Consider the following 11,131-nt stretch of genomic DNA (forward strand, 5'->3'; position numbering starts at 1 on the left):
TTTTTTTGTCTTATAGCTTCAAACAGTAAAAGTCAGAAATGTATTTCATTAAATTTGCCCTGGGAAGTGGGGTGCAGAACTCAAATTCTAGTAAAAAGACCAGACTTAATGATTTGACTGAGACGGGAGGGACTCCGGAAGACATGGCCCCCGGACTCTCTGTCAGTCCAAAACTAAAACCATTCCTGAGGCCAACTCTTCAGACAAAGATTAGACTGGACTATGGGACATAAAATGATACTCGTGAAAGGCGTGCTTATCTCAAGTAGATACATGAGACTAAATGGGCAGCTCCTGTCTGGAGGCGAGATGAGAAGGCACAGAGGGTCAGGAGCTGGTTGAATGGACACAGGAAACCCGGAGTGGAAAGGAGGATTGTGCTGTCACAGTATAGGGAGAGCAACTAGGGTCACATAATGGTGTATGTATAAATTTTTGTATGAGAGACTAACTTGAATTGTAAACTTTCACTTAAAGCACAACAATAATTAAAAAAAAAAAATTTGCCCTGGAATGGTGGCCAACATTTGCAAAAACATATGACTTTTCCTGCATTATGGCTGATAATGGAACATTGAGGGTTTGCTATTTTATGAAACTTTTTTTGGGGGGGGGGCATATCCTGTTCTTTGGAATATTTACTCTTACAGTCTACCAAAGGGAAAAAATAGCATTGTGCCTCAACAGAAGCCGGATGAATAAAACAATAGGCTGATATCTTGGCTTTGCTATTTTCAGTTACTGCTGAGAGTAATTTTAGAGCCAACCACGTCCTGATTCTAATCTTTTTGCCTTTTGTTTTCTTCTCGTGTGAATACAGTGACTGAAGGCTGGGTCATTATCCAGCATCTACCAATAGCTATAAAAATGTCAGTTAAGTGTGTTGTACGTCAGTTTCTCTATCTATATATGCCCCTTGTGTTGTAATCTAGTCTGGGTCCCTCACTGCTATACAGTGGCATAAGGGAATCCATGGTGGTATGATCCTCCCTTTCCTTCCTCCCAGTCTTTTGCTTTGTTTCCTTTCTCTGCCTTATTTATATGTACTGAGACCACTGACCCTTCAGGTCAATGGTGAAACAAGCAGAAGGCCACAAAGTTCCTCCACCCACTCTCCTGCCAGGGCCTCATTTGGAGCCCCTAGGGTCGCTAGGAGTCGGAACTGACTCGAAGGCACTTAACAAGAACAAACAACAGATGGTGTAGAAAGAAAACCTATTGCCATGGAGTCAATTTCGACTCATAGCAACCCTATAGGACCGAGTCACTCACTGTTAGCCAAAAGGTCAGTGGTTGGAATCCACCAGCCACTCCACAGGAGAAAGATGTGGCAGTCAGCTTTCGTAAAGATTATAGCCTTGGAAACCCTATGGGGCAGTTCTACTCTGTCCTATAGGGTCGCTATGAGAGAGAATTGACTCCAGAAATGTGTGTTAACTTGCCTAGGCCATGATTCCCAGTATTGAGTGGTTGTCCTCCATTTTGTGATCCAATGTATTTATTTTATGTGTTGCAAATCCTAACCTCTACGATGATAATGAGGCAGGATTAGAGACAGTTATGTTAATGAAGCAAGACTCAGTCTATGGGGATTAGGTTGTATCTTGAGTCAGTCTCTTTTGAGATATAAAAGAGAAGGGAGCAGAGAGGAGAGGGACCTCATACCACCAAGAAGAGCCAGGAGCGGAGAGGAGAGGGACCTCATACCACCAAGAAGAGCCAGGAGCAGAGCACGTCCTTTTTACCCGGGGTCCCTGCACTGAGAAGCTCCTAGACCAGGGGAAGATTGATGACAAGGACTTTCTCCCAGAGCCGAAAGGGAGAGAAAGGCTTCTCCTGGAGCTGGTATCCTGAATTCGGACTTCTCGCCTCCTAAACTGTGAGAGAATAAATTTGTTAAAACCACCCACTTGCGGTATTTCTGTTATAGCAGCACTAGATAGCTAAGACAGTGCCCCACCCAGCACCTACACTGCAGCTGCTGTGAGTATATGCTGCTAACAGCTCTCACCTGCCCCCCTTCACATAGACTTATACTTGGCTACAGGAGCCGCCTTGTCTGGGATGTGATGTCATCTCCCCAGGGGGCAGATCACAGCCAATGCCTGATCCAAACCAACCAAACCAGTTGCCCTGGCGTCAACTCCTACTCATGGCAACCCCACTTGTGTCAGAGCAGAACTGTGCTCCATAGGGTTTTCTTTTTTTTACCCCCTTAGGGTTTTCACTGGCTGATTTTTTTGGCAGTAGGTCACCAGGCCTTTCTTCTGAGGTGCCTCAGGGTAGACTTGAACCTTCAACCTTTCAGTTAGCAGCTGAGAACGGTGCTTTGCACCACCCAGGGACCTCACATGGTCAGGGCATGGAGGTTAGGGGAACCCTCAGATTCTCACCTCCCAGGGGAATCTCAGAAGTGGCCCTGAGGGTACAGCTGGAAAGCCTGTTACCTTTTGTAAATAGCCCTTAAAATCGCCCCAGGGAGCTGGGGTGGGAAAGATAAATGGTCGCCCCATTAGAGGATGGCGCTCAAGCGGCTGCAAAATCCAAACCTGGGAGGTAGGGGGAGGCAAGGGGAAGGGAAAGACCTCCTGTCCCCTGCTGACATCCTGGTCCCACACAGCTGATAGTTCAAAAGGGTTCAGAAATAAAAAGTATAACCAGATGTTTAGTGAAAGGTCCCTCTCCAATTCCTGTCTCCAATTTGCCCAGTCCTCCTCCCCACCTAGGCAGCCACTGTAACCTTCCAGAGATTTCTTAAATGCAGGTACAAGCAAATATGAGTACATACCCCATTCTCCTCCTTTTAACACAATGCATGCTTTATTCCGCATCATGTCCTTAAAAATATATTGGAGATCTTTCCATAGTGAAACATGCAGAGCTTCCTTGCTCTGTTGTCCCAGCTTCATGGTATTCCATAACGTATTTAATCACCCCTATTGAGACATTGGAGCCCTGGTGGTGCAGTGGTTAAGAGCTCAGCAGCTAACCAAAAAGGTTGGCAGTTCGAATCCACCAACCGCTCCTTTGGAAACTCTATGGGGCAATTCTACTCTGTCCTATAGGGTTGCGATGAGTTGGAATCGACTCGATGGCAACGGGGTTTTTTGGGGGGAGGGTATTGATAGACATTTAGGTTGTTTCCTATCTCTTGCTATTACAAACAATACATATGTGATGATGAATGAACGAGTAGATGAATGTTCAAATGGGTATCTTTGTACATGGATCATTTTCCATGTCTGCTAATATATCTGTGGAGTAAACTCCTGAAATTCCTGTGAAGTGAAATTACTGGTTCAAAGATCATACACTCTTGTCATTTTGATAACCCAGTTGCTGTCAAGTCAGTTCTGACTCACAGCGACCCCATGTGTGTCAGAGTAGAACTGTGCTCCATAGGGTTTTCAATGGCTGATTTTTCAGAAGTTGATCCCCAGGCCTTTCTTCCAAGGCACTTCTGGGTGGACTCGAACCTCCAACCCTTTGCTGAACTGTTTTGTAACAGCCAGGGACTCCCACTGATTGATGCAGGGGTACAAAAGACCAGCGTCCTTGTTTCAAGCGGAGAACTCTGTGGTGTGGTTTATGCTTCAGACTTCTTCCTATCCAAGACTAGACTTTACCTAAGACCACATCCTTGTTGGCTCTTTTCCCCTTCCTTATCCTGCTTCCCTCCCTCCGTAAAGGCACTCTCTCAATAGATCACTGGTACCTCAATCCTTGTTTAAGGCTTTGCTTCTAGGGCCTCAACCTAAGGCAGTGGTGTCAGGAATGTCCTGGGAGGCGGACACTAAGGATGAGATTCTGCAGTTGGGTCATTCACCAGCTGGCTGGCAATGAGAACCTCTTGTGGTAGCTCTGCAATTGCTAACACTTCCACCTGTGGTGAACTGGGCCTGGATACCACTGGAATGCGATGCACTGTCTCATGAAGCACCTCTGGCATTTGAGAAGTACAATAGTCATTAAAAGGACTGTGAAACTGGGTGCTTGTTGCTGAACACGGTCAAAGAAAAAGGTGCACCAGACAATGTTAAAACAGGCAAACCAGTTACCGTCAAGTGTATTCCAACTCATGGTGATCCCATGTGTGTGAGAGTAGAACCGTGCTCTACAGGGTTTTCAATGGCTCTCATCTTTTGGAAGTAGATCTCCAGGCCTTTCTTCCAAGGCACCTCTGGGTGGATTTGAACTGCCATCCTTTGGTTAGCAGCAAAGTATGCTTAACCGTTTGCACCACCCAGGGGACTTTATTCAAAAGGATTGCTGCAAGAAGCAGGGAGGACCATAGAAGAGGCAGGGAAACTGCAATAGGATGGAAGAAGACTGTGGCAATGGGGGGTGGACAGATCCAAGTCTGTTTAACTTCACTGAATCAAAGGACTGCAAGGTGTGGAAAAGCTGGGGTGGGCTAGTGGAAGAGCACTGTAGAAAGTTAAGGGGGGGTTGGTCACTAGGATGGATGAGTGATTTACTGAGTTTGCAATCAGGGCTATTTGGCTCCAAATGCTGGACTGTTTTGTGATAAGGCTGCCTGGATCCTGGGAGACCTGGGGGTTGGGAGAGAGAGGTAAGGGTCTCTGGTTAGGCATCTGGAGATTGTAATGGCTGAGAGAGAGGATGGTCTGGGAGATTTAAACAGAGGAGCTCATTAAGGCTGTCTTGGAGCCCTGGTGGCACAGTGGTTAAGAGCTTGGCTGCTAACCAAAAGGTCAGTAGTTCAAATCCACCAACCACTCCTCAGAAACCCAATGGGGCAGTTCTACTCTGTCCTATAGGGTCACTATGAGTCGGAATCGACTCAACAGCAACGGGTTTGGTTTTTTGTTTTTGGTTGGTCAGGTCTTTGCAGTAAGCCATTTTCCAGAACTCAAAAGGGTGAGAAGATTTATTTAACCATTGCTGCTCTTCAAGATCATAGGGCTAGGTCAAAATTTAACTTTGTCAATGCCAGTCATGCTTTTCAGAGATAAAATGACAGGCTCAGGGCAATCAATTACCAATTTAAATTGTGAAAAATGCAAAGGTGTGAGAGTCAGAGGGCCTCCTTGGCAGGACTTCAAGAGGCTTTCAGAGGGCAGACAGCTGAAGACCTGGCAAGGGAGAATCCTCCATCACTAGTGGACCTATGCTGTAGGCAATCCTCAAGGACGTTCTTCAGACTGAAGGGAAATGACATCCAACAGTAACTCGAATAGACAAGAAGGAATGAAGAGCACCGAAACTCTTAATATGTACCTTAATGTATAAGACTATATTCTTTCATTTCTTCTCATAGTATCTTTAAAAGACATATGACTATTTAAAGCAAAAATTGTTTAACACTGTATTGCTGGCTTTAAGGAGCTCTGGTGGCACAATGGTAAAGCGTTGGGCTGCTAACCGAAAGATTGGCGCGGTTCAGACACAGTTTTTGCGCTTATCACATCATGGATTCTTAACAGTTCACAGAGTGGCACCAGTCTGTGGACCACACGTTCAGCAGCCCAGTATACTTGGTCTTCTGGCAGGTATTGGAAGATGACTTCTATCTTCAGGAATAAAGGGGCTTCTGTGATGAGTGAAGAACTAGCTGAGGTGTTGGCTGCCAGTATAGGGAATGTTGAAGTAGACCAAAAAAATCATAAAACACAGCCATCATCTTGTTATCTTTCCTTACCCTCCCCATCCTTCTCCCCATCATATACAAGTATGCTGGTGGTTTACTTTAAAATGTAGTTCATAAACATCTCGTGGTTCTCAAAAAATGATGGGGAAACCTCACCCATTGCTGTGGGAACGTAAAATGGTACAGCTGCTATGGAAAATAACTTGGTGTTTCCTCAAAAAGTTAAAGACAGAATTACCGTATGACCCAGCAATTCCAATCCTAGGTATGTACCCAAGAAAATTGAAAGCTGGGATTCAAACAAATACTTGTACACCAATGTTCATTGCAGCACTTTTCACAATAGCCAAAAGGTGGCAACAACCCAAATGTCCATTAACAGATGAATGGATAAACAATATGTGCTATATACATACAACTGAATATTACTCAGCCATAAAGAGAAATGAAGTCCTGATGCATGCCACAACATAGATGAACCTTGAAAACATTATGCTGAGTGAAATAAGTCGGTTGCACAAAGACAAATACTGTATGATCTTATCAGTGGTTACGAGGGTAGGAGAGAGAGGGAAAGGGGAAGTTTTTATTTAGGGGGCACTGAGTTTAATGGTGGTGGAATAATTTAGAAAAGGATAGTGAGAATGGTTGCACAACATGAAGAATGTAATCAATGTCACATGTAGAAACTGCTGAATTGGCAAATGTTTTGTTGTGTATAGTTTCACCACAACAAAAGACACACACACACAAAGTGGACACATGTCAAAAGGATACAGAAGCCAACTTAAAGGGGCTCCCAATGGCCAGACCTAGGACAACTGAGCAACAAAATAAATGATAGTAATGGATTATAATACAGAGACTAAAACAAGTATCTGTGAGTTTATACTAATAAATAAATGGGGAGGAAGGGAAAGCTCTTCAGTACAATACCAATTAATAAAGAATATTAAAAAAAAAAACCCATTGCTGTCTAGTCGATTCCAACTCATAGCGACTCTACAGGACAGAGTAGAACTGCCCCATAGAGTTTCCAAGGAGCGCCTGGTGGATTTGAACTACCCACCTTTTGGTTAGCAGCCGTAGCTCTTAGGCACTGTGCCACCAGGGTTTCCATAAAGAATGACAGAAAATCATCCTTTGGCAAACACCCCACTAACAGTCTCAGGAAAGAATCATCAATGGGTGAAAATATGATGAAAAATGGGATACAGACATAGTCTTAAAGTATCTCCCTACAAGATACTTTAGTACAAAGAAAAAAAAAAAGTAACTTTATAGTGGAGAAACCTGGCAGGCAGACATCACCTTAACCAATGTTAACATCACCCAAAACGAGACATATTTCCATTATGTGCCTCCCGATAACTGAGACAGACACACCACCACCACTTCTATGTTATTCTCCAAAACACGTAAGTTGAATTTCATCATGAGGAAACATCAAATAAATCCAAATCAAGGGACATTCTATAAAATATCCTCCAAAGTGAACTGTCCCAGATTAAAGGAGACTAAGGAGACATGACAACTAAATGCAACATGTGCTCCTGGATTAGATCCTTGTCCAGTAAAAGGACATTAGCAGGACAAATGACAAAATTTAACCAAAGTCTGTTTCTGTTGTTTACAACCAGGAAACTGGCTAGTACATCAATGGCACAACGTTGGGTCCAAGCAGAGTTCCTTGCATTTATTATAGTTTCTATGTATTAGCATTCACAAACCCTAGCCTGTGTTATCCCACTGAATGCTAATTTTCACAAACCTGGGGTGTTACCACCCCCATTATAGAGATTAAAATTTTTAATTCAGAGAGATTAAGGGATTTTCCCAAGACTGTTCAACTAGTAAGAGGTGAAGCAGTGAACTGAATTTATCTTTGTGACTCGATGCATTTTAATCACAATACTTCTCAGACAGCTCTTTATTTTTCCAAGAAACCACTGCCTATTCAGTCATTCTGTCATGAAAAGGCTAGAAAGAAACTTTACCTAGGTCCAAGGTTAGAAGGCTTGACGCTACTGCATGACTCAGCAGGCATGGTCATTGACCCCAGTTCCTACTTCCTTAGAAATTGGTTTGATCTTCCATTAAAAAGTTTACAGCTTTCTGGTGATAGGGAACCCAAGGTTGAGTAAGGATATTGTTGATGTGTTGTGAGATTGTTAACCATTGTCATAGGGCAATATTTGTAGTAACTGTTAAATGAGAAACTATTTTGTTCTGTAAGCCTTCATCTTAAGTGAGAATAACAGCACAATTCGAAGAGCGTAGTCAATGTCACTGAACTGTGCATGTAGAAATTTTTGAAATGGTGTACCTTTGGCTATGTGTATTTTCACCAAAAAAAAAAAAAAGAGGTTGAGAAGTTAGAGGGTTGATATGTTGTGGGGTTGTTAACCAATGTCATAAAATAACATGTGTACTTCTGTTTCATGAGAAACTATTTGTTCTGTAAGCCTTCACCTGAAGTACAATAAAAAAAAAAGTTTACAGCTTTCATATTATTTGGTACCAGTAAAAAAGGATTCAGAATATCATTCCTTCAAAAAAGATATAGGCAAAGAAAATAAAAACCAATTCTGTATTATTCCTAATTAGACCGTATGTAATATCTACCACATGTAGAATCTCACATATTTTATAACTGTGGAATATTCCACCAACTAAAGTGATTGGGTTTTCTCTTCAATGTCAGTGGAATCTGGCTTTCCTGCCTCTCACACAAATCTCAACACTGTGATTTATGTTCCTGAACAAATTAGACTCAATTTAAGAGCAAATCATCAGCAACAGGTATAATAATCTTGGCAGAACATTTATTTTAATTAATTGCTTTCTGCCTAACATAGATAGGATGCTGATGCCATTTACCCTATAAGGATTAGTGTTATCATGTAATTTTTTTTTCCCCTAGAACTTAAAGTCTCATCAGTTTTAAATTACAGAGGCACTGGTTTACTTCATATTTAATCATAACAATCTAACTTCTATGGCAATGTTTATAGAAGAAACTTGTGAAAGAAAAATGGATTTTAACCACTCTGCACCATTCTAGATTCCTGTTCCCCAAATATAGGCCCTGTTGGGTTCCATGGGGGTCAGAGTGGGAACTGTTTTGGGGCTTACGAGCTGAAAAACCCTCACCTCCATAAACTTGGCAAGTGGGTGGGGAGGGTAGCAAATACTTGAGTGATTTTATAACAATGTTTTTCTTCCCTGTGTAGTTATCAGCTTCACTATTATTTATAGTTCAATGAAAGGCAAAAAGGAAACAAAAATTTCTTCCACTCTATGAAAGTTTAACACTAATTGTTAAAGGCATCTTGCAGTAAGTGGTAGAAAACACAGCTACTACTAAATAGACTCCATGTTCTCAAACCTTCCCACCTTGATGTTATTCATAGAAATGATTTGACGGTCTTTCCAAAGAAGAGTCAGAAACAGCTAATACTAAACCCAAGTATGGTTCCAGGGGCAGGGAATTCTCATAAATTTGTGTTATATAATCATTAAATTTAAAATTCTAATATAAGTCTTTTAAGGGATAAAATTATAACCTTAAGTCTCTACCCTAAATAGTCCTTCATATTCTAACCAAGTAGTTGCTTATTTGTCTTTAAAAATGCTATAGGAAAATTTAAGCCTTTCCTACCTAAAGTCAATTGTGAGTTTATCATATATTCTGTACAAATTCAATAACAAGAATGGTAATTAAAACACCTTATATTGGTACTGAATCTCAGGAAGCAGTGAGAATAAACAAATGTTAAAAAAAAAAAAAGCATAAAACCGTTGGTATAATCAGTCAATTCTGATTAAATAAAACCCTGTTAGGTCTTCACAATATAAAATAGATTAAGTAGCACTGAAATGACACAAATTTGGAATCATAATTAACTTTATTTGTCACTCTTTATAGACATTGGTCCACTTCCACATGAAAAGTAGGAATTATCCACTTCCACTTAATATTCCATAGAATGAAGTTGTACCACAAACCATATATACTTACACAGGGGGAAAGTTACTGAAATAAAAATATTTTATATTCATGCCCCAAAGTATCCCCCAAAGATCTGTTTTTGTATGTATAATTACAAGCATCTATACTCCACAAAGCTAGTTTCTTCTTGGATCAATGTAGTATTTTTAATATCCACACCAGACCATACAGATCATCAAACTTTCAGAAGAGGTTAAAAAACAGCTATCCTCTGTCAATCAGAATACAGTTCCAAAACTAAGTGACTGTGTAAGCATATCCATATTTCAGGGCTGCTCTAGGTTAAAAACCTTTTCTCTTATTTCAGAGATATTTACATCAAATTAAGACATTTACAAATGGTTCATAGTCTACAACGGCCCAAATATGATTTTCACCTATCTTGTGTAAGGAAGTTAAGCATCCTTAAGTTTCTCTAATAAATTCAGTGCAGTTTTTCAATATAAATAACACAAGCTAATCTAAATGTCTTACATTTATTTCAGTGCATATTTCCAAATACTAAATGGAATGAAATTATTAAATGGTTATATCATAATAGTCGAGCATATTATGGAATCTATATCACACAATTTGATTCACATCAATACTAGAATTCACTCTAAAAAAGTCACAGGCACACACAAAATAGAGAACAAAACTTGCTTTTTTATAAATTTCAAGTATACTATCTACTTTAAACCACTGAAAGATTTATTCTACCAAAACAGCAAATTTCCGAACCCCTTTTCTACGTCTGGCATAAGGAAAGTTCAATCCATTCGAATCTTCTGGTTTGTCATCCTATAAATGATGCTATCATATCCAGGATCCATGTTCCAAATATTGTAAGAGATGATAATCACAGCCAAAGCCAAGGCGATCATTATCCAAAGTACCATGTTGAAAACCACTGAATACTCAAAATTATACTTATATGCAAGGTTATAGGGCCTTGGTGGGTTCTTCTACAATCAAGAAAAGAAAAAAAGAAAATCAAAAGGGAAGAATTTTAAGATAGCAAATTATTCCAATTTGGTAGCTATGATTCATTTGTCTAATGAACACTGATTCATAAGTGGCATAAGAGTTACTTATATGAGGAGGAACCAAGAAGTGGAGCCTTCATGGAGAAGATACTTACACTGCTGATGAAAAGTATAAACCGGTCCAACTGCTTGAAAAAATGTGGTAATACCTAATAAAGCTGAAGGTATACATATCTTGTGATCCAGCAAGTCCATACCCTGAGAAAAACATCTATGTATACCAAGAGACAAGTACAAAAATGTTCATCAAGGAAATGAACAGACACTTCACCAAAGAAGACATTCAAATGGCCAAGAGACACATGAGGAAATGCTCGGGATCACTAGCCATTAGAGAAATGCAAATTAAAACCACAATGAGATACCATCTCACTCCGGCATTACTGGCACGAATCAAGAACACTGGAAATAACCAATGTTGGAGGGGCTGTGGGGAGATGGGAACTCTTATGCACTGCTGGTGGGAATGCAAAATGATAC

General features: G+C 40.7%; 1 protein-coding gene across 1 annotated transcript in view; it reads right to left on the minus strand.

The window, feature by feature from the left end:
* Nucleotides 1-9,500: 9,500 nt before the first annotated feature.
* The window catches only part of ATP6AP2 (ATPase H+ transporting accessory protein 2), a 34,581-nt gene continuing 32,950 nt past the window's right edge, over nt 9,501-11,131 (minus strand). Inside the window, exon 9 of the mRNA XM_004376930.2 lies at nt 9,501-10,570. Within this exon, the coding sequence (XP_004376987.1) occupies nt 10,376-10,570 (195 nt within the window). The 3' untranslated portion in view covers nt 9,501-10,375. The remainder of the gene's footprint in view (nt 10,571-11,131) is intronic.

Source organism: Trichechus manatus, unplaced genomic scaffold (genome assembly GCF_000243295.1).
Source record: "Trichechus manatus latirostris isolate Lorelei unplaced genomic scaffold, TriManLat1.0 scaffold00046, whole genome shotgun sequence".
Taxonomy (NCBI): Eukaryota; Metazoa; Chordata; class Mammalia; order Sirenia; family Trichechidae; genus Trichechus; species Trichechus manatus.